The sequence below is a fragment of the Alosa pseudoharengus genome, unplaced genomic scaffold, assembly GCF_046254945.1.
Source record: "Alosa pseudoharengus isolate Yale_2024_CS ecotype anadromous, Long Island Sound unplaced genomic scaffold, YU_APseudo_1.1 YU_APseudo_1.1_scf_21, whole genome shotgun sequence".
NCBI lineage: Eukaryota > Metazoa > Chordata > Actinopteri > Clupeiformes > Clupeidae > Alosa > Alosa pseudoharengus.
This window is the reverse complement of record NW_027468674.1, coordinates 8,664,185-8,688,403: the sequence shown is the minus strand read 5'-3', so window position 1 is coordinate 8,688,403 and position 24,219 is coordinate 8,664,185. Positions and strand designations below refer to the sequence as shown.

Here is a 24,219-nt window from a genome sequence, read left to right as displayed (position 1 = left end):
TCAGCCATTACTTCAATTTATCCGTGTTTCCTTACTCTCTGACAGCATATGGTGATCATCTTTGGAATGGTTACTGTTTATTTTCCATTATTTCCTACATACTGGTCCTTTAAGATACAGTTTAACGTAACGGTTGCACAATGGCGCTTTCGGGAAATGCACCCAAACTCAGCTGAACTCTTGGTTAAATAGTGACGGTGCCAATAGTGATAACAGTCTCTCAGTTCATGAAACATAGAATCTCCTGTGCTGCTTGGTCCAGAGATTGTGTCATCATGGCAAAAATATGTTTGTGGACTTACCTGTTTACCCTGATCAGAGTGTCTTGTCTTATGCTGGGTAAGTTTTGACAGTTGAAAACTAAAAAAAAGACCTGAATGGTATCATTATGTCTGATATATCATTGTTTATGTCCTTAGAATTCTCTCATATTTTTTTCTTCATTTGGACACAGACCAAACGTCTTAGTACCACATAGCAAACCTTTTTCTTTTTTTTTCAAAATGCTGTCTTAGCACAGCTGAAGTCATCTCTTGCAAATGTGTAGGATAGACTAGGATAGTCTTTACAGTTTTTTACAATTGTTTACACACATTTTCAAAACTCTGTGTCTATTTTTCAAAACTCCACACACAAAACCCACAATTGCTCACACAAAATGCAAAATACCTCAAATCTCCAGCAAAATGACACACAACATTCAAAATGTCAAAAACACATCTTTAAAGCAAACATTCACCTCACATTACAAACACTTTTGTCATAATATGACATTTTGGATACATCATGTACACACTGTTGCTCAAATTTCAACCGTAAAACCTCTAGGAGCAGATTGAGAGGGTCCATACCTACATAGAGTGTACAGTATGTCTACTCATAGGCCTATACTAAGGCATGTGTGTTAAGTAGAAATTGTGTGTGGTGTTTTGCAAAATGTGTTTTAGTCAATTGAAAACTGAGTTAAACACTGAGAATTAGTGTATGGTTTTGCAGATTTGGTGTGGGGTTATGATGTTTGGAAGACATGTTTAGAAAATTGTGTGACAAGCAAAGATTTAAGCTTTTGAAAAAAACTGTAATGTTCCCTAGGGGCAATTTGGTTCACAGCCAGCAGTGTGTGTGGGTGGGTGGGTGGGGGGGTTGTGTATGTATTCATAGGTCTATAGACAAATGTATTGAGCTAATGGTAACCTGGGGAGAAACAAAAAGAGAAAAAAGACCATGTCAAGTTTGACATAAAGTCAACTTTTTGTAGAATATTACTGTAAGCTAAAGTCCGATTACTGTAATTTCCCTTTCAAAGTATCTGCATTGGTTCTGAACATTTCAACTGGAAGCAGATTGAAAGGGTCCATACCTACATATAGAGTATATCTATTCATAGGCCTACAGTATACTAAGGCAATGATTGGATGGTGTTCAGTAAAGTAATGAGTGTTTACACATGTGAAGAGAGAGAGTGAAGTACTGGTGATTTAGTGTGGCATTTTGATGGGCATTTTGTGGGTGTTTGCTGTAGGACTATTTCAATGAAAAATGACAAGTTGTAGTTCAATGGAATTTGTCTTGTCTAGATGCTTACTATAGATCTTGCCTGTCACTGACTGTCATCTTGGGAGGAATGAATTGGCCAGAGGAATGAATTTGGCCAGAGTGTGTCTGTATAGACCTGTGTGTTAATTGTTTTGAAAATGTGTTGTCAAGTTGACACAAGTATTAAAGTGATCGAGAAAAACTGTAACTCTGGTCAAAATGGCATTTTTGTCTCAGAACTCTTTTGGTCTTTTTACTCTCCATTTAGATAGCAGTGTCTTCCAAAATAAAATAATCCAATATGTTTGTAATCATGCACCAGGAAACTGTGTCTTCCAAAATAAGATAATCCAATATGTTTGTGTAACCTGCGTTGTGTTGAACCTGCGCTATTCAGCCCTGCACACGCCCGGACTCGAACCCGCTCGGATCGGGAGGCGAGTGCGCTAACAATTGAGCCAATAGCCCAGGCTACTGGCTCACATGCCAGCAGCACTCTTGAGGCGTCGGGGAGTGAGGTTTACCAACGTTCCACAAGCACAGCTAAGCTAGCTGGCATCCGTTACATTTGTAATCATGCACCAGGAAACTGTGTTTCAAAAATTGTGTTTTAGATTGTCCACGACAACAAAGCTAAATGAATTGGTAGTTTTGATGATTGCGCAATAAGCACCAGTTTAGGTGTCTTAGCAATACATACACAACATATCATATCCTTTACATCTTCCTGAAACAGTTTGGATTTCTGTGTATGTCACTACAGGCTTCTGGCACATAAATCAATTTTGTTTGCCGCAAACATCTTATTTTTGAAAGGATCATTTCAATCCTGGGCAAAAAAGGAGAAAAAATCCATGTAAATCCAAAATGTATAATTAGTAAGATAATAGTTGCCATGTGATCATTTTGGTGCACAACGATTGTTATTTTGTAACATTTTGATTGGACTGAAAAAGGACTTTAATGACATCAATTTTTATTTAATTTGTATCTCAGTTCATCGTTTCCCCCATTGAATTGTGGGCTGGTGGTGAACATTAATATATTTGTACCATAAAAGTTTTAGGAAACTAACAATTTCCTTCACAAACTGAAAGGACCCCTGAGGAAGGACCCATATTTACAAAAAAGCATTTCTGTTTAACTACATGTTCTATAGTTAAGCATCTGTTTAACTACAAAACTTTTCATTCTAAACTCCAATCTATAGGTGCAACAGCAGACAGCGATTGCTCAGAGGACAACCTGCCTATTGAAGGTGGACACTACACTCTAAGTAAAGGCGTTAAGGTTGGCAGTGTGCTGGTCTACAACTGTCCATCTGGGTACTATTCTCCCGTCAGAAGTCGACGCTGTCTGGGAAATAGGAAGTGGGATCCTCTTCCAAAGCGCTCAAGACCTACCAGACCTGGACTGCAGTGCAAACGTGAGGGCTTCGCTAAGATGACAGTTCTCAATCACATTAGCTTAATCAGTTTGTTGGAAGCAGTCATTTTAATCAGTTTGTTGGAAGCAGTCATTTTAATCAGTGTGTTGGAAGTAGTCAATTTTAAAGCAACACCAAAGAACTTTTCCTCTGTCGAACGCACGCTATTTGTTTATCCAGCAACGGCTTTGCAAATAACGATGTCCATAGACAAGGTAGAATATGTTGCATGATTTTATGAAAGTACGATGTATTGCGACATCATGCAAGTCAAATTTGTAGTTTCTTATGTCTCATTCCATCAAACTACAAACCTGCTACCCGATCTGGCAAACTTACATAGTGCGGTTACAGCCGATAGAGGGCCGCAAAGCGAATGCAGAAGTGCCGTTCACCCTGTTACGAGTTGATGAACCACGGAAACAATTTTGGAAACATTATTTTAAGGTACAAAAAACTCTTTGGTGTTGCTTTAAGTTACTGACGTGTCCTGAATCAGTGGCTTTTTCATCAAAGATAGGAAACCCAGAGGGGCAGAGTCAGAAAGTAAAGGTCCCACCCCATATAGTATATGTTCCAATCATTCAGTAAACACACTGATTCCGATCAGCACACATCTTCAGATAGAGAAGCTGATTGGGGAAATTGCATGTGTTCAGTAGAATCACAGGTAGAAATTAACAGGTAACACTTTACTTGACAGTATTGACATGACAATGTCATGACACATGAATCCTAATCCTCTATTGTTGTCTATTGACCGTTTACAAAACTAAAGTAGATAGCAGCTCCTGGCCCACCATCTATAACCCTAATCCTAACCCTAATTTGTTATGACAAAAAACGAATGTCACTTAATAACAGAAGCGTTATGTCATAAACGTTTATGACTTGTTTATGACACGTTCATGACAGTGTCATGTCACTCTTATGTCGATACTGTCAAGTAAATTGTAACCAATTAACATAGCAATAGAGAACACCTCTCTGCTGTTTACTGACACTTTCCACAACAATCAGTGTCCTTCTCTTCTTTCTGACCCTACAGTTGTCAGATGTCCTCACCCCCTTGGATTTCAGCATGGATCAGTTTCACCGTTGCAGGACAAATACTATGTGAATGACACTACGACGTATGAATGCTTTTCAGACTACAAACTCTCTGGGTCTGAGACTCGTGTTTGCAATGCCAATGGAAAGTGGAGTGGTAGCACACCAATATGCAGTCGTAACAGTGAGTTAAAGCACAAACAAACAAATAAACAAATCAAATATAATATTTCTTTTCTGAAATATCCATCAAATAACTTTACAATTGAAAATGAAATGGTTTACTTCAGAGAGTCATGACAATACGTCAACTTGTTTTGAGTTCATGAAATTAAAGGTGCTCTAAGCAAACATCACTTCTGTTGATGTTCAAACAAAACAGAGAGCTAGCTTGTGGCATCACCACATAAGTTTATGATTACCTTTCTTTTGTATGCATGGTCATTGTGAAATGTTTACTAGCATAAAAGGACAATTCATATGCATTATGTGGATCTCTGTAGAGCACTGCTGTCTCTGTCATTTTACCGATCAACGTGACTTTGTTTATGTTGTTGGGCTAGATCAGCTGACTAGTGTGACCTGTCAAACCCCGTCCGCTGACTGGAAATGTTTTGTCAGGAGAATGACGCGCTAAGTTTGAAGAGAATAAAAAGCGAGGAAGTGCGCTAAGGGAGAAGCTTAACATTTACGCAGGGAGCCTACGAGAGACCTGTTACACATAAGCTTACAAGGAAAAAGGTTTATGGGACTTCGCTTACTTACCAACGACCCGGGTCTGTTCGGAGAGAATCCAACCTCCTTCGTGGTGGATAAAAACATCCGATACCGGTGAGAAGGATCCTTTTTTTGTTCTCTATCGCTGGAGTTATTTTTTTCTATTTGTTTCCTTCCTTTTGGGCAATAACGTGGTTAATTACTTGTTTTCCCTTTTCCATTGGATTATTAAGACTGTTGCCGTGGAGTTTTTTTCATTTGTGTCGTGTACTTTGCCGTGGAGTTTTGAGAGACTTTGAGACACTGTTTCCGCGCTGGCGAAGGTGTGTGGCCTGCGCGCATAGACATTTAAACTGGCAGCACGATCCAGTTGGATATGTTTTGATTAATACTGTGTGTTGGTGTATTTGTGATATCATGTGTCTGGGAAATACATGTCACATTAAGATCTATTGCAATCCCAGTGTCTTCCTGAATTAATTAATTTAAAAGAAACAATTTCATTAGTTGTAACTCAGTCCATGAATTCCGTGATATTTTGTTAATAATCTAAAACTCCCAAGCAGATTGTTACAAGCTCATCTCTCCCTCCCCCTAACTCCTGTGCAACTGAAACTCCCCTGAACGCACATCTCATCGGTGATTGGCTGGAAAAGTTTGTTATATTTCATGGTCCTGGCTGAACCAGGATGTTTTTATTGCCGTTTTTGGAGCCTAGGCTATCCAAAGAGTGTGACAAAAAATGTTTTAACTTAAAAAGCGCGTAACATCGCTTAGAGCACCTTTAAACGTTTTTCTCATACTTAATCATACACTATGCACACATAATCATACACTGTAGCCTACACATGCAATCGTGAACTATGCTCTATAATTCTGTGTTTCTACCTCACTCTCTCTGCTGTGGGATAGGTGATCACTGCCCAGATCCTGGAGTTCCTGCAGGAACTCGCCGGACAGGTAACGAATTCTACATCGGCGACAAAGTCACCTACCGCTGTGAGGATGCGCTGACGCTTATTGGCTCCAATGAGCGGACGTGCAAGGAGAGCGGCGAGTGGACTGGACAGGAGCCAGAGTGCTACTGTAAGGGACAAAACATCCGTCTCTACATACACACCCCATTTTACCCCCCACCCCACCCAAACACACAACATACACCCTCCCCACACACACACACACGTGAAGTAGTTCAAGTTCAAGTTTATTGTCATGTACTCATAAAAGGAATTATAAGTAATGAAATTATTGTGCTCAAGAGCTAGCTTAACTTTAAACAATAAATTAAAAGTAGTTATTAAAAAGGTATATATTGGTGGGGGGTAAAATGGGGTGTGTAGGGGGGGGGGGGGTTATATGGTGTGTGTGTTTGGGGGGTAAGGTGTAATGTGGTGTGAGTGTTTGTGTGTGTATGTGGGGTGTAATGGTGTGTGTGTGAGAGGGGGTTCATGTTGTGATGATGTGTGTAGGTGGAAGGGGGGTACTTGTATGTGGGGAGATTGGGGCAAGTGGCAAGAGAGATAGAGAAAAATATATAAATAATAAATAATAGGGCTGTCAATCGATTAAAAAAAATTATCTAATTAATTACATACTCTGTGATTAATTAATCTAAATTAATCGCATATATATAATTTTTGCTGTGAAAGTATTTTAAATATTTAAATTCAAATGAATCATTGAATAATCAGCATTAGTGACATTAAAGTTCAAAGACTCTTTTATTGTTATTTTCAATGTTCAAATAATTGCCATAATAATCTATGATATGACCTAATATGCTGAGGAAATAAATTCAAAAGTGCTTCGGGAAGAAGTTTTTTTTTTTCACATACAAGGCATTTCAGGCCACAGATATAACCTAGGGGACACAATGAAAATAAATTAACACTCCCCTCAATGTCAACACTTATTTCTTTGCATTGATGTGCGACTATAGAGTTGATGAACTCCGGTGATATGCAAATTCCTTGCTGCAGACATTGCAGAGGACTTTATTTTCAACACTTTATTTTTTATCAACACCATCAGGCCGTTTTTTAAAAGTAAATGTTCCAATCAATGATCCAGGCAGCACGTTTTCTTCTCTCTCCTTCATTTTACAGTCTAATTTTTACTGACTAGAACGGCTCGGGGTCAAAGGTCATACGGAATCGATTAATCTGCACTAATTGTTTTAATCAGTTATTTTTTCTCAAATGAATTAATCGAAATTAATCAGTTATTTTGACAGCCCTAATAAATACATAAATAAATAAAACCCTGAGGTTTGAAGTTGATTAGGTATGAGGGAAGAGAATGAAAGTTCAGCATCCTAGTGGCTTGTGGATAGAAACTGTCTCTGTATCTGCTGGTACAGGTCCACACTGTTGTACCTTCTACCAGATAGTAGGAGGGTGAAGAGACGGAGGGGTCAGCGCGGATCCGTTTGGTGTTTCTCCTGCAGCGCTGGCTGTAAAGGTCCTGAATAGTTGGTAACTTTGCAGAGCTTTGCGGTCATGGGCGGTGCTGTTACCATACCATGCTGTGATGTCAGGCCACTCTCAATGGTACAGCGATAGAAGTTGGTCAGTATTTCACCATCCATACCAAACTTTCGCAGCCACCGAAAAAAGAAGAGCCGCTGTCTTGCTGACTTTGTGACCATACCTACATGATGTGACCAGCTCAGATCCTCACTGATTATTAATTCCAAGGCATCTGAAGCAGCTGACTCTATCCACTGCTGTGCACCCTAATGTAGATGGGTGTGTGTTCCTCTTCCTGCAGTTGTCAGGGTTTCCACCTCTGCTCTGTGAGCAGACTCATCATCACTCGTGATACAGCTGATAATGGTGGTGTCATCAGCAAACTTAATGATGGTGTTTGAGGTGTGAGTTGCCATACAGTCGTGAGTGTACAATGAATATATCTGGGGGTTTAACACACATCCCTGCAGAGCACCAGTGCTGAATTTTGGAGTGGTGGAGATGATGTTACCCAGCCTGCTGTGTCCTGTCAGTCAGGATGTCAAGGATCCAACTGCACATGGAGGAACTGATGTTCAGGTCTCTCAGTGTGATGATAAGCTTGGATGGAACTATGGTGTTAAAGGGAAACTTGGCAGGATTAGCTATATAGCCCCCTCTGCTGGAGAAATTGTGCATTATGCTATTTCAAACTGTGAAAAATGGTAACGATAAAGCACATGGATTTGTTTACAAGCGGCAATTAAATATAATTATCATTGTGGACAATATTTTAGCGAGACTCTCACTTCTCTCTCTCTTCTTACCTGAATGTATGTGCTTGCATTATTTGTTTCAGCTATAAATTATATTTTACATTACATTTTTTGCATTTGTATGCACTGGTAATTCTTTGGAATTAAAAGACTAAATCTGGTATTGAAATTTGAGTGTTAAAACGAATATGTGGTCCAGTTTCAGACACTATTATTTCAGAGAGATTTTAATGAACATGTTTTGTTTCAGATGAGTATACATATGACACACCAGAAGAAATTGCCGAGGTATTCAGCAAATCCATTCAAACGACCTTAACCGAGGACAGTGAGTTCCAGTTTATTTCCTTTCTTTTAGATTGGATTATCAGATATATTATAGCAGCCATAACCAGGTGGATCATAGGTCATAAGGGTGTGTCAGCCTAATATAGGCCACCAATTTCAGTGATGTCAGATGTTTGCTTAGTTGTCTAGAAAATACCATTCTGTAAACTAGTTTTGTTATAGGACAGTTAACCAAAAGACTGTCTTAAATTACATTTAAATCACTAATCAATACACATAAGAAGAGAGATACTGTTCTAGTATCACTGTGTTATATTGCGGTTGTGGAGTATTTACTTATTTTGTAATTATTGAAACTGAAGGAGGACTTGTTGAATTTATTTAGGAATGAAAAAATGGTATCTTTTGTTTCTTGCTCTGTTTTTTTTCAGAGACCCTGTTGACAGGGTGGGTCTTGTACGTGAGATAATACATATACATATATATAACTCTGTTCCATATTTTCAGTGAATAAACAACAAGGGAAGAAAATAAACCTGGATAAGGATGGGAATCTCCACATCTACATTGCCCTTGATGCTTCGGATAGTATTGATATCAGTATATTTAATCAATCGAGGGATGTCATTAAGCAGCTCATTGAGAAGGTAAAATATGATGTGTTATGACAGTGCTTTTAGTAGTTGTGCTCATTTTAAGACATTTTGTTCAGATAGTTTGCAGGAGTTCCTCAGACGGGACACATTGGGCCCTAATTTCATGGTCAAAAATGTGGCGCACAGCGCATTCTCATCACGACGCATTCTCATCACGACGCTATCGTACGAGTTTTATGCCATGCCCGTCTCTTTTATTGAGCAAGGCGCTCAGGGGTGTGGCAATTAACGACCTAAGGAGGGTCTGGCGCTTGATCTAAAAATCGTCATCGTACACTACCTAAAACGCATTGCGCCACTGACCGAGACAAACCTGGTCTATAGCACATATGAAGCACAGCTACCTTAAAGACGAACTAGATGTCACAAGATGTAAGCAGCAACTCCTCTGTGGGGTAAATGTCCTTAGGTTTTTATTTAGTCATTCGAACATTATTATGACCGCCGCGCTTTTTCGCATGTCCAAATTTCCGTCAAGGATTCCCGGGACACTGAAAGACCGGGGTACACGAAACTTGGTGGGCATGTAACCCCACATGGATAGCATGGAACCATCGTTTTTCGTTTTGATCTGTATTCCCCCTGCTGGACTGGAGGGTAGGGCAGACACAGTTTTCTGCGAATATCTCGAGAACTGTAGGGTTTTTTGTATGTTGATCTCAAGGGGCCATGTCAACCCATTCCATAACCACTCATTTCATGTATAGCGCCACCTAGTTAAACACAAAAAAGTTAAAATGAGGTGTTGTAATCGCAGGTATCTGTGACCTAACATAGTCAAAACTGCATGAAATTGGAAGTGTAGGATCATTATGACACCCTCTGAATGCACGCCAAGTTTCGTGGAATTCCGTTTATGGGGGGCCACACAATAAATTAATTTATGTTACTATACACCAACTGGCCTATAGGTGGCCGGAGACAGTTTTCTGTGAATATCTCGAGAACCGTAGGGCCTAGGACAGGGGTGGGCAAACTTTTTGGCTCAAGGGCCACATTGGGTTTTGAAAATTGGCCGGCGGGCCGCACAACCCCCCCCCACGACACACGCGTAAAAAAATAAATTTTTTATAGCCTATAATTTAGTATGAAAAGTATTTGTTTTAAAATACTGCTAATTTGTTTTAAAAATACTGCTAATTTTATGCTGTTTAACAAATGTATAAATTGTGCACTGTCGCTTTAAGACAGTCGCTTTAATTCACGTTTATTTCTCAATGATCTTCTGCCTGCTCCGCTATGGCTAGTGCTGTACCTACGGCTGGGCCCTCTCACAGTTTTTAAATGGTCAGTAGTGGGAACTACTGTTGCCTTCATAATTTCCTTTTAAAACTTTCTTATAAGAAGGAGATATCAATTATCAACAATCACAAGCCAGCTGAAACCTGCGGCTCTCTCTCCCTCTCGTGAGTGCAGACGCGTTCCCAATTAAATGGGTTGCATAATGTTCACGTTAGATCTGCTGCAAAGGAGATAACTAAGAGTTAACTTAGAGATAACATCATGTAAAACTATTTAAGGGACCGTTCGTTATTTATAAATGGGGTCACCGGAGGAAAATAGGGGAGGGTCATGTCTTTTTATTCTTTGTTGAGGGGAGGGTCACCTAACTTTTTTTTGTCTAGGAGGGGGGGTCACCCATCTTTTGTATTAATGAAAACAGCAAAAAATCAAAGTGGCTTGTTTGATTGTTGATTTCTGTCGCCATATAACGTTCTCTTTCGTTCCATAGCTCTGTCAACATTGAACAATGAATATACGGGTTTCTCACGCAAAATACGGAAAATGTCAACATCCGTCCCCATTAACGTTGGAAGGGTTGGCGCAACAAAGTAGCCTACTTTATTCACGCCTAACAGCCTATATCCATTTGGTCAACTTTATCCAGCCATAAAAAAGCTAACTTTGGTTTACTTGTAGTTTACCGTGTAGCCTAGCCTAACTTTAAACAGTGTGCATGCTTATAACGCATACTTGTGCTTCATTCATCCACACATCCAGCTCCTAACGTTTTGACAAGCATTTTCTACCAATTGACCTTGTTCCTGCCCATCTCTAGCTTTGCTGTCTCCATCCTTTCTGTTTTTGTTGTTTGCAAAAAAATATATAGTAGCCTAGGACCTATTTATTGGTAACCAGCAACAAGTGCAATTTGTTAATCGCTGTCATTCTCTCTCCTGCCAACAAAAATGTGTTACGTTCCAAGTAGCAGTGCGTAATTCTGCTTCATAAAGCAGAATACAGAATACAAATACATTGGTCATATAAATAGCCAGTTTATGGTCTACTACAGTGTAGGCTAGAGTTGGTAAGTTATGGTAGGCCAACTTGGGGTGAATATACAGGGGGATTTCTTTGGCTCTTAGTCTGGCAGGTGCGCACGTAGACATAGCCTACGGCCGAACACTGCAAGCGCCAATGAATCGTGCTCACGACAACCACGTCGTTAACTTAAATAGGCCTACTGTAGGTTAACATCACTCTGAGTTCGCATTCAAGCAAGCAAAACGATTATTTGAATACATCCGTTTCTCTGGAAGGGCAAGGGGTAACAACAGGACAACACAGAGACAGGCCAGAATGCAGGACTAATGTTATGAGAGTATTACAGTAATATGGGATATTCTACGGGAAAATATTAAAACGGCAAGACAGCGGGGAAAAGTTAAAATGATATGCCTAAACCCAGAAAAAGTTGGTATGTTAGGTATTTTTCGGTCCCTGTGATTATTTGTGAAGTTGTGCAAACGGCCTTTTCAAGTCATTTGAGAAGGGGTCAGGGGAAGGAGTGTAGCAAGCTCCCAAATTGACGCTAGTCTGAGAAATTGAGTTTTGGATAATGTTCAGCTTCGGCAGCTTTACAATGACTGAGGAAGCCTAGAGACGAGTCCATAGCAACAAGTTCATGTGTTGAATTTGTTATTACCCAGTGTGCTTTGTTTAATGGTCTCAATGTTTTATTGTTTTATTTCATGTGAATACTTAGGGCCCGTCCACACGGAGACGCTTTTTAGGTTAAACGCAGAGGTTTTGCTTCGTTTTGGCCGAGCGTCCAAACGAATCCTGTAAACGCACTGCCCGAAACCGCACCTTTCTGAAACCTGGTCCCAGAGTGGAGAAATCTGAAACCGTAGCCCGTTTGAATTCGTTTAGACAGCGAAACCGCACATCCTGCGATGATGTCATTGCCACACCTCAGCTGCCCTGGACTTGCACTTATAGTAGGCTATTGCCTAACAATACTAGTTTTCATACATGACATTACCTACGATTACACTCCGTAAGATAAATATCACAACTGGTGCTGCGCAGCGCCGATAGCTTATGACTTGGTGGACTGAACACTGTTTTTCCCGGTGTTTTTTTATGCATTCTAGCTACTGTCAGTGACTCGAGAGAACTTAAGTTATTAGGAAAGTGCGGTGTAAGTTTAGGCTACATTAATTTGTGCGTAGTGCCAGTGTCATTCATTTATTTTACATGTCTTACAACATATATACATGCATTCACAGTCGAGTGAAATCAGATATAAGCATACAAACACGCTTAGAACTCACGTCAAGCCGATGGTAGCACACTGAATGCGAATGCGCGATTTGATGCAGACAAAAGTATTGACTGTTACTAACGAGGGTTTTATAGCAATAGTATAAATGTGGCGACAGAATAGCCTAGAACTTGGGTAAGCCTTGTGTTTAGTAGCCTAATTGCGGTGAATCTAATGTGAATCACGGACTATCCTACAACCAGAGAATGTCTAATAAGGGGAGAACTGCCACTCTCGGAAAACTTCCGGTTTCTGAACTGGTTGCAGTTCCTTCTGTGGTTCCACATGAGGGCGCTCGTCCACGAGTGCAGAATGCATGGAGGTCTATGGAGCTGTACCCCTCAAAATCCACTTTTCTCTGGATATAATTTTTTTCCAAGTAATTTGAATATTGTTTTCGAAAGGGGAGGCAAAGAAAATACACTTGGTTGAGTATTATATTTTTTAAAGTCACTTAATTGTTCTAAAAAGCCTTTCAAACGTGTCAATGACGTCATTCATTAGCACAATGCTAGCGTGTTATGGGCAACAACGACCCAACCTGTAAGAAATCAAAAGGACATAAGTACTCGTTCATTCAACTTTTGACCTATAACCCATGTTGAAGTTATACAAACTACAATCAAATCTGAGATTTGTCAACGACAATCAGGTGAAAGAGGCAAATTTAGCCGTCTAGCTCCATTTACTCCCATTCATTCTGCACTCATGGCGATCGCCCCCAGTGGAAATCTAGTGGAACTGCAACCAAAATTCGGTACAATGGGACTTAATACGGAGTGGCAAGGCTCTCCGTAGACGGGCTCTGCTACAACCAAAGAAAGTAAAGGTGATTAGTAGGCCTACCTGCATTAGCCAAATAAAGGACGGGACTGCACCCTTCACAAACCGTAAAATAAAGTTTATTAGTTTTACAGTTGACTACAGTTGACAGTTCACCATCAGTCCACACAAACAATTCTGGTTTCCTTGCACTAGCCATTTGGTCGTAGCCTATCTATCTATCTATCTAGCCTATTCTGTCTGTTTGTAAAGTGCAAATTTTGGTTAATTTCTGTAAAGAAACAGTGCCACCTATAGGCCTGGGGTATGAAGTAACGTGTTGAGTCGTGTTGAGATGGATCCGTTTGGACGCAAATATTCTTGATGCGGTTTCAGGGAAGACGGAGGAAAAAAAGATCGGTTTCGTACGTGTGGACTAGCCCTTAGAGGAGTAAATTATTTCAAGTAGGCTAATGCAGTTGCAGGAAGTGTGCATTTAGTTTCCATGCTTATTGTGTTTCCACAACAATGTTAGTGAGTAAATCTACTGAAATGGCCACCATCTTGGTGAAGTGTGATGTAAGATCAGAAAGCAGAGGGTGAGTTATGTTGATGTATTTTCATAGCGCTCTATAGCGTGGGCGGAAGATATCGACATTTGGCCGGGGAGGGTCATGTCTTTTTTGAAAAGACTGCTGGAGGGTCGTTGAAAATTTTCTTGCAGGCAGGGGAGGGTCATGCAACTTTTGATTGAAGCACTCAAAATCCCTCCGGTGACCCCGTTTATAAATAACGAATGGTCCCTAACATGATGTTTTGACATTGACATTGTAAACGTTATCTAAGGAGAGTGAAAAGCAGTTTGCAGTAAAGCTAACCAACGTCATCTCTATCGCAGGAAAAAAATAGCGAGCAGCCTGATAACTAAATGAAATGCTCGGCGGGCTGGATGAAAGTGCTTGGCGGGCCGCGGGCCGCAGTTTGCCCACCCCTGGCCTAGGAGGTCCACCTTTTTTTGTATGTTGGTCTTAAGGGGGCATGTCAACCCATCCCATTACCACTTATTTCATGTATAGCGCCACCTAGTTAAAAATTAAAAAGCAAAAAATTAGGTGTTTTCATCACAATATCTCTGGCTGACATGGTCAAAACTGCACGAAATTGAAAGTGTAGGGGAGGGGGGTGTCGATTTTGTCCAGCCTCTTTTTTTTGTCAAAGTTCACAAGCCCACAGCGCAAGAACTAAACCATGTAGGAGGCTCAGATTTTGCATGGTGGTACATAAATAGGAATAGTATGTAGCAAAATCATCACGTTGATGTCAATGTAAGCAGCAACTCCTCTGTGGGGTAAATGTCCTTAGGTTTTTATTTAGTCATTCAAACATTATTATGACCGTCATGCTTTTTCGCATGTCCAAATTTCCGTCAAGGATTCCCGGGACACTGAAAGACCGGGGTATTGGTATTGATGTCAATGGTGCATTTTGCCCATGTTCAGGGTGGAAAGTGAAAAAGAAAGATTTGCATAAGACAAGTCAAATTGGTGTTTTGAGCCCGAACAAAATCGACACCCCCCTCCCCCTGTAAAACTGGCTGTATCTTGGAAAGTATTGATCTTACATAAGAGTAATTTTACAGTGTGTCTCCTGGGTAACATAGGTACACCTGGTAATTTTTTCAGAATTTTTTGAGACCTAAGTGCGTGGGCCCTGGTTGAATTGACGTGGAATGACCCATAGGCTATTGCATCAAACACCTTTTGATACACTCAGTCAGGCATCCTCTGTAAGATGCGAAGAATTTGTAGACTTCTTCAAAAACAAAGTAATTTCTATAAGGGAGGCTATTGGTAACACAAGTAATATGTTTGATAGTACACCCAAATACAGCCCCCCAAAATTAAGGTTCTTTAGCACTATTACTCAATCTGAGCTTGGTAAAATTATAACTCAAACCGGCTCCTCAACATGTGTTTTGGATTCAATCCCTACTAGATTCCTCAAAAATGTATATGATAGCTTAGCTCCCTTTATTCTCAAGGTAATAAATACCTCATTAGAAACAGGTATATTTCCAACTGCTTTTAAAACCGCTGTTGTGAAACCTTTACTTAAAAAGTCGAATCTTGACCATACCAATCTGAGCAACTACAGGCCTATATCAAATCTACCGTTGCTGAGCAAAGTACTTGAAAAAGTCGTTTGTAATCAGTTAAATACCTTCCTCAACGAAAACAGTATCCTTGAAAAATTTCAATCAGGTTTTAGATCAAATCACAGCATGGAAACAGCTCTAGTAAAAATAGTCAATGGTCTTAGACTGGCTACTGACTACTGGCTACTGTGTATGAAAGGTGCTATACAAATAAAGCTTATTATTATTATTATTATTATTATTATTATTATTATTAACTATGATGCTGATAATGGAACTCTCTTGAAAGGGTCTATAGGCCCTATCCCTACACCAAATTAGTAGAGCTCCCATGAGAGCACTGATACTTTAGTTAGTAATATTCAGTATACTGCCAGTTTTGTGAGAGCTGTTCTGAATTGACCAGAGTTGAAATTTCACTCCCTATTGAACACCACAACTCTCTCTCTTTCCACTCAGGCACACAGGTTAGATGTTGTCTGCTAAATCCTTTCACTTTGTCTGTAGCATGTTTCCAATTGGTAAAGCCCACAGCTGTAAAAGCCAAATCACTGCCTCCAAATTATCTACATGGAAAACAAAACGCAGCATCTGCTTCAATAGAATATTCCAGCTAACCCCTTTCCTTGTACCAAGTGCATACAAATGACCAGAAAGAGTAATTTTTATGCAATTGTCTCTTTGGGTATTGCTTCAGGTTTGGCTGAGCGAGACTCTCGCAGCCAAGGTCGGCAGGCTGAAGCCTCACATTACCACTGTTAGCAGGGTTCCCATGAGTGAGCGACAGCGTCGGACTCAGATCTCCTATAGTTGTTGGTGTAACGAATGCCAGCTAGCTTCGCTGTGCTTGTGGAACGTTGGTAAACCTCACTCCTCGAGGCCTCAAGAGTGCAGCTGGCATGTTAGCTAGTAGCCTGGGCTTTTAGCTCAACTGTCAGCATGCTCGCCTCCCGATCCGAGGTGCTGTTGTTCGCGGGTTCGTGTCCGGGCGTGTGCAGGGCTGAATCGCGCAGGTTCAACACAATGCAGGTTACATTGACGTGCCTGTGTCTGTTGTCGGTGGTATGCTTGGTCCAGGGTCCTCTGCAGATATATTTGAAACCCCCTTTAAAATCCATTTACAGATATGTCCATTTTAAAACCGCTAGTCCTGCCTCACTATTACAATAACTGTAAATTCCAACAAAATGTAACACATCTCCGAACTTCTAGCTCCCCTGCACCGAACAGCCAATCAAATGGATTTGAAAATTTAGACTTTGGATCTAAAATGTTTTGTTCAAGTATGTAGTAAGTATATATACTCAGATACTCAATAACCAACTCTTCCCTTAGGAGTGCTGGTCGTCAAGGAGTGCTACTTCACTTTTTCTGCCAAGTAGGTGCACTTCGGCTTAAGGAAAAAGTAACTTAAAGATATGGCTAAACTCAACTTCAGTAGTGACTGCGGTTAAAGTCTTGCCAAAGATTCCAAAGGCACACTGCTTGATACAATTTAAAAAGCCTTTAATATACTGGGCTAACGCGTTGCGACTACTGTCTTCTTCAGAGCCTAAACACTGACTAATTCCCAAGTCCCACATCAAGTTAGAAACAATTATACTACTTATGAGGACTACAATAATTATTTCATACGGGCTACAAAAAACGGTTCACCTTGAAATATTCAGTTAAGCTTAGAAGAGAATGGACAAAGTAGCATTACATATAGGACGAACTGTCTCCCTCTTGTGGCCATTTTGTACACATTTCTTATTCTACCCAAATATTTAAAAAAAAAATAGTTAACAATGTAAACATTGAGTTACCTATATTAAGTGCTCTGAAGAAGACATACAATCTTACAGTTACAATTAGCAAATATTAGAATGTCTTTATAGAAAGGGGGTATAGTCCAAGTCTTCATTAAGTCCTGGGTTTATGAGGGCTTTTAGTGTATAGATCCAGTAGGTCTCCCTCTGTAATAATTTTTTAAGTTTGTCTCCTCCCCTTTTGGATAGCTCAATTGTTTCTATTCCCATTGCCCTTAGTGACTCTGGGTTGCATCCATGGTGTTGCTTGTAATGCTTCGCCATTGGGTAATCCTCATTTCCTGTACGAATAGCATATTTGTGCTCTGCTACCCTTTGTTGTAATTTTCTTTTTGTCCTTCCGATGTAGAAATGTCCACATGGGCAATAAAGGTAGTACACCACATAAGTGGTATTGCAGTTGATGTATCCTTTGATATACTGGGTTTTCTGAGCATGCACATCTGTAAATTTCTTAGTTTGCTGCATAGTCGTGCAGTGGTTACATCTCCCACATTTAAAGAACCCTTGCGGTCTCCGATCGAGCCATGTGTCCTTTTTGTCCCCGGGGAGATAGCTCTGGACAAGTTTATCTCCGATGGTCGGTGCTCTTTTGAAGCTTATGACTGGTGCATTGGGGAATATTTATTTTAGTGTAGGATCACATTCAATCATTTTCCAGTTATTGTTTATGATTTTCTTTAGTTCATTTGCTCTGGTATTGTACTGTGTCACAAGGTACACTTGTTGTTCTCCGGGTGTTTTTTGTTTGTGTTGTAGGAGGTCTTGTCTTTTCAGAGATTTTGTTTTGTTATATGCTTCATTTATGATTTTACATTTGTACCCTCTGTTTTTGAATCGTAACTTCATTTCCTCTGCCTTTATCTCAAAATCTGACTCCTGATCACATATTCTTTTCAGCCGTTGGAACTGCCCATACGGTATATTTTTCTTAAGTGATGGAGGATGAAAGCTGTCTGCCCGGAGCAATGTGTTACGGTCAGTTGGTTTTCGGAAGACTGTGGTGTTAATGCGTCCTTCCTTGTCCTTCTGTATAGTGAGATCTAAGAAGTCAATTTGAGTCAGGTCATATTGCATACACAATTTTAGGTTTTTATTGGTGTTGTTGAGGTATCTATGAAATGAAGTTAGTTCTTGTTCAGTACCAGAGAAAAGGAACACTAGGTCATCAATATAGCGTCCGTAAAAAGTGATCATGTTCCTGTAAGGGTTGTTGCATGAATAAACAAAGTGTTCTTCCCATAGGCCCATGAATAAATTGGCTAGGCTTGGTGCATAACATGCTCCAATTGCTGTTCCTTTTATTTGTTGGTACAAGTCATTTTGAAATAGAAAGACATTGAAACAGTGTGCCTTTGGAATCTTTGGCAAGACTTTAACCGCAGTCACTACTGAAGTTGAGTTTAGCCATATCTTTAAGTGACTTTTTCCTTGAGCCGAAGTGCACCTACTTGGCAGAAAAAGTGAAGTAGCACTCCTTGACGACCAGCACTCCTAAGGGAAGAGTTGGTTATTGAGTATCTGAGCCTTATGTGGACACAACAAGGGTGTTCTAAGAAGGAGTAGCTCCACTCTACTGAGTGTTTTCACAACATTATTGAGAACCTCTATACAAAATATAATGCCTGACAGAAAAACACCGGAGTTATTCTCATACTCCACAGAAGAAGGAAGAAATATAATAGTCCAGGACTCTTTGTTCAGTGGTGCCAACCAAACGCATCAAGAAAAGGACCTCAACAAAATGTTTTGGGACCTACAGAAACTTTTGGAAAAAGACACAAAGCTACATCTACATGCAATCACCCTCTCTGACTATTGGAGAGAAGGACGAAATCCTAGAGGATTAAGGATTAAAAAATTCCCTTCAACAGGATTCGGTAATGATGATTTCAGACAAAAATGGGAAGCTATACTAAATAAATGTTCATCGGATCTCATACTGTTGATCATTGAAGAAGCTAAGAAACAAAAAGAACAACTACAGGCCGAAATCGAGGAGATCAAGTCCAAGATTGCATCCTCCCAAGAAAATCACTTGAAAACATCACTAGAAGAGAAGCTCTCCAAAGATATGGAGGCATTGACAAAAAAGCTAAAAGAGCTAAAATTAAAGAAATATAAAAGAGATGAAAAGGACTATGAAGATGGAATGGTCTACACCTGGAACCCCAGACTGAAACAAAGAAGACAGAGAACAGTGTCATTTAACTTCACCAGTAAAGTGGACGAAGATAATCAAACTTATGGAGCCGTGGGTACAAGCCAGTCTTTTTTGGATTATACAACAGAACCACAAGCACCCCCCAAAAAAGGAAAAGGAAAACAAGGAGGGGCAAAAGGAAACCAAGGTTACACTCCCAGATCGAACCTCAGGAGCAACAGGAACCCCAGGTAGTAATCAACATTTCTGACACCCCATTGACTGATGACTGTGTTGCAGTATTGTCAAAAGGCTTAACATTTGCACCTACCAACTATGCCAACTGCTTCAATACCAAAGTAGACCTCTTTAGATTTTATCGCAGCTTACACTTGAGACTTTGGTATAATCAGAACCCAGGCACTTCAACTGTTGCCAATACCAGTGACTGTAAAACTGCTTTCTGCCCCAAGTCATATTTCTGTCCTCTTAGCAACAACCCTGTTCTCGCAACTTTCTGTAGAAAAACTGATGTGGATATTGAAAGACTGTTTAGTAACAAAGAGGACTCGATCAAACACAACCTAACAAAGAAGGAAAGAATAGCACTAGATTCTTTGACAAAGAATGAAAACATAGTCATCAAGCGTGCTGATAAAGGAGGTTCTGTAGTAGTGTGGCAAAAAACGAAATATTTGCAAGAAGCCCACCGCCAACTTGACAATACTGCATTCTATAAAAGTTTGAAGACTAACCCTATGGAACAAATGAAAAATGACTTGAAACAAATTTTGAGAGGTGCTATGGATAATGCCTGGATAAGCAAAGCGGAGCATGATTATCTATTTTGTCCTAATCCTGTACTACCCTGCTTCTATATGCTACCAAAAGTGCACAAAGACCTGCATAATCCTCCAGGGAGACCCATAATATCTGGCAATGGATCTCTGACAGAACCCATATCAAAATTCATAGACCACTTCATTCAACCTTATGTTTCCAATCTATCATCATTTATCCAGGATACAACACACGTACTTAACAAGTTGGCCCTTCTGAAGAACATTGGACATTGCTACCTTGTCACAATGGATGTGGAGGCTTTATATACGAACATAGACCATGAAGAAGGCCTCAATGCTCTGTCCTATTATTTGAACACACGCCCAGCTTCTAGTACACCACCCACAGAGTTTCTGCTCACATTAACTAAATGGACACTTGAAAACAATGTCTTTCTATTTCAAAATGACTTGTACCAACAAATAAAAGGAACAGCAATGGGAGCATGTTATGCACCAAGCCTAGCCAATTTATTCATGGGCCTATGGGAAGAACACTTTGTTTATTCATGCAACAACCCTTACAGGAACATGATCACTTTTTACGGACGCTATATTGATGACCTAGTGTTCCTTTTCTCTGGTACTGAACAAGAACTAACTTCATTTCATAGATACCTCAACAACACCAATAAAAACCTAAAATTGTGTATGCAATATGACCTGACTCAAATTGACTTCTTAGATCTCACTATACAGAAGGACAAGGAAGGACGCATTAACACCACAGTCTTCCGAAAACCAACTGACCGTAACACATTGCTCCGGGCAGACAGCTTTCATCCTCCATCACTTAAGAAAAATATACCGTATGGGCAGTTCCAACGGCTGAAAAGAATATGTGATCAGGAGTCAGATTTTGAGATAAAGGCAGAGGAAATGAAGTTACGATTCAAAAACAGAGGGTACAAATGTAAAATCATAAATGAAGCATATAACAAAACAAAATCTCTGAAAAGACAAGACCTCCTACAACACAAACAAAAAACACCCGGAGAACAACAAGTGTACCTTGTGACACAGTACAATACCAGAGCAAATGAACTAAAGAAAATCATAAACAATAACTGGAAAATGATTGAATGTGATCCTACACTAAAATAAATATTCCCCAATGCACCAGTCATAAGCTTCAAAAGAGCACCGACCATCGGAGATAAACTTGTCCAGAGCTATCTCCCCGGGGACAAAAAGGACACATGGCTCGATCGGAGACCGCAAGGGTTCTTTAAATGTGGGAGATGTAACCACTGCACGACTATGCAGCAAACTAAGAAATTTACAGATGTGCATGCTCAGAAAACCCAGTATATCAAAGGATACATCAACTGCAATACCACTTATGTGGTGTACTACCTTTATTGCCCATGTGGACATTTCTACATCGGAAGGACAAAAAGAAAATTACAACAAAGGGTAGCAGAGCACAAATATGCTATTCGTACAGGAAATGAGGATTACCCAATGGCGAAGCATTACAAGCAACACCATGGATGCAACCCAGAGTCACTAAGGGCAATGGGAATAGAAACAATTGAGCTATCCAAAAGGGGAGGAGACAAACTTAAAAAATTATTACAGAGGGAGACCTACTGGATCTATACACTAAAAGCCCTCATAAACCCAGGACTTAATGAAGACTTGGACTATACCCCCTTTCTATAAAGACATTCTAATATTTGCTAATTGTAACTGTAAGATTGTATGTCTTCTTCAGAGCACTTAATATAGGTAACTCAATGTTTACATTGTTAACTATTTTTTTTTAAATATTTGGGTAGAATAAGAAATGTGTACAAAATGGCCACAAGAGGGAGACAGTTCGTCCTATATGTAATGCTTATTTGTCCATTCTCTTCTAAGCTTAACTGAATATTTCAAGGTGAACCGTTTTTTGTAGCCCGTATGAAATAATTATTGTAGTCCTCATAAGTAGTATAATTGTTTCTAACTTGATGTATGTATGATATTTTTATGTGTGATATGGTGCACCAGTAATTGACTGATAGGTGGAGTCTATGCACCTGCCACTTAGTCCTACTTAATTGCCTGCACCTTCTCTTTGTTATAGGGACTTGGGAATTAGTCAGTGTTTAGGCTCTGAAGAAGACAGTAGTCGCAACGCGTTAGCCCAGTATATTAAAGGCTTTTTAAATTGTATCAAGCAGTGTGCCTTTGGAATCTTTGGCAAGACTTTAACCGCAGTCACTACTGAAGTTGAGTTTAGCCATATCTTTAAGTATATATACTATTTTGATCCCGTGAGGGAAATTTGGTCTCTGCATTTATCCCAATCCGTGAATTAGTGAGACACACTCAGCACACAGTAAACACACAGTGAGGTGAAGCACACACTAATCCTGGCACAGTGAGCTGCCTGCAACAACAGCGGCGCTCAGGGAGCAGTGAGGGGTTAGGTGGCTTGCTCAAGGGCACTTTAGTCGTGCCTACTGGTCGGGGTTCGAACCGGCAACCCTCCAGTTACAAGTCCGAAGCGCTAAACAGTAGGCCACGGCTGCCCCCCAGTAGGTCCTGCTGCCCCCCAGTAGGTCCTGCTGCCCCAAGTGAGTAGGGCCAAGTGAGATCATTTTTTTAAGTATTATTTTGTACATTTTTCTAACTTAATAAATGATAATGTTCACTAAAGGGGTGGGGTTATATGGGGCCGACGCCCCCTCGTGACACCGGCCTTGTGATGAGTATATTGTGAATGTGGATAATATAGTGTGATTTTTTAATGTTAAAAGTTGCAATTGGTGAATAAACTCTTCTCAGAGGTGGATACACTCTAATAAGAGGTGGATTAACTCTATTTCTGAAATGTCTGTAGATAAACGGCATTTACTTGCGTTTAGCCTCCACATCAGACCTGGTGGGAGCAGGCACAGTGCAATTTCGGGCAAAAGTCTGGTCTAGGCATGGGCTTAAATCTAGATAGTTTTAAGCGGATATTAGGATTTTATACAGACTGGGCAAGCTGCATCAGCACTGAAAAAAGTCAACAAACAGAAGGTACATAGGTGCTGGACAGAGAGAAAAAGAAGAAAAAAGAGAAAAGATACAAAAGGATATTAAATATTAAAATATTTAATGTTTTCAGGAACAATATTTGATCAATCAAGATGCATATAATAACATAATAGATGGTAGAATAGAGTATACATCATTCAAGGATGGCAGGGTTGATTTGTTATTGAACTTAAAACATTATTGTTGATAATATTTGTCATTACAGTATACTTAAAGTATTATTGCTAATAAGATTTGTTATTTTTATTATACTTAAAGTGTTATTCTTAATAATATTTGTGAATAATGCTTTTAATTGCCAATCAGTAATTATTCTCAAATGTCAATCTAATGCTTGTAAATATTTTATATTCCAACAGATTTCTGACTATGAGGTGTCCCCCAAATATGATATTGTAGTTTTTGCCACAAAGGTGACCAAAATTGTAGACATAACAGACTACTATAAACGGACTGCCAAGAAACTTTTCGAAGTCATCGAAGATTTGGACAGGTTTGATTATGGCAGTAAGTCAAGGCCGTCGCCATTGTTTCAACACAGTGGGATATCATTATTTACGTTTTCTTTTTTTACAATAATCTCTAATAGTATTATCCCAATTTTACCTCATCTCTCTCTTCACTTCAGATTATTGTGGCCAAAAGAAAGGCAATTAAAAAAAATATTGACTGAAATCTAGAGCATTGTTTTTAGTTCATTGATAAGGTCCAGCTATGGAGCCCGGGATGTGTCATTGCAGGATTGTATTTGTATATTTGTTGTTGTAGCATAACATAATTGCGTTGGGGTTCCAGCAGGCTTCAACCAAGTTAAATTGAAGACCTTTTTTGCACCATTACGAATGAAATATAAAGGCCTATGCCCACTGACACCAAAGTGCATGTTTAACCATCTAACATCCTGACATTTAAAACGAGACATTGAGAACTTTGAAAAAGCATACTGTCTGTATAAATTGTCCTGTAAGGAAACTACCAGTGCTTTTTCAAAGTTTTCAATGTCTCGTTCTAAATTCGTTTAAAAAGGTTCCCT

General features: G+C 39.8%; 1 protein-coding gene across 1 annotated transcript; it reads left to right on the top strand.

The window, feature by feature from the left end:
* Nucleotides 1-275: 275 nt before the first annotated feature.
* Nucleotides 276-23,959, top strand: LOC143138712 (complement factor B-like). The gene is made up of 8 exons (XM_076299130.1): nucleotides 276-339; nucleotides 2,747-2,962; nucleotides 4,011-4,196; nucleotides 5,642-5,815; nucleotides 8,203-8,280; nucleotides 8,748-8,887; nucleotides 23,546-23,693; nucleotides 23,955-23,959. Exons 1-8 carry the CDS (start codon nucleotides 276-278, stop codon nucleotides 23,957-23,959), a joined length of 1,011 nt encoding a protein of 336 aa, XP_076155245.1.
* Nucleotides 23,960-24,219: the final 260 nt, after the last annotated feature.

Excerpts from the sequence above, each read along its gene's own strand:
- LOC143138712 (XM_076299130.1), top strand. The coding sequence starts at position 276 with ATGGCAAAAATATGTTTGTGGACTTACCTGTTTACCCTGATCAGAGTG. Across the intron at positions 340-2,746 it reads AGTGTCTTGTCTTATGCTGG|GTGCAACAGCAGACAGCGAT; the intron begins GTAAGTTTTGAC and ends TCCAATCTATAG. Across the intron at positions 8,888-23,545 it reads TTAAGCAGCTCATTGAGAAG|ATTTCTGACTATGAGGTGTC; the intron begins GTAAAATATGAT and ends ATATTCCAACAG.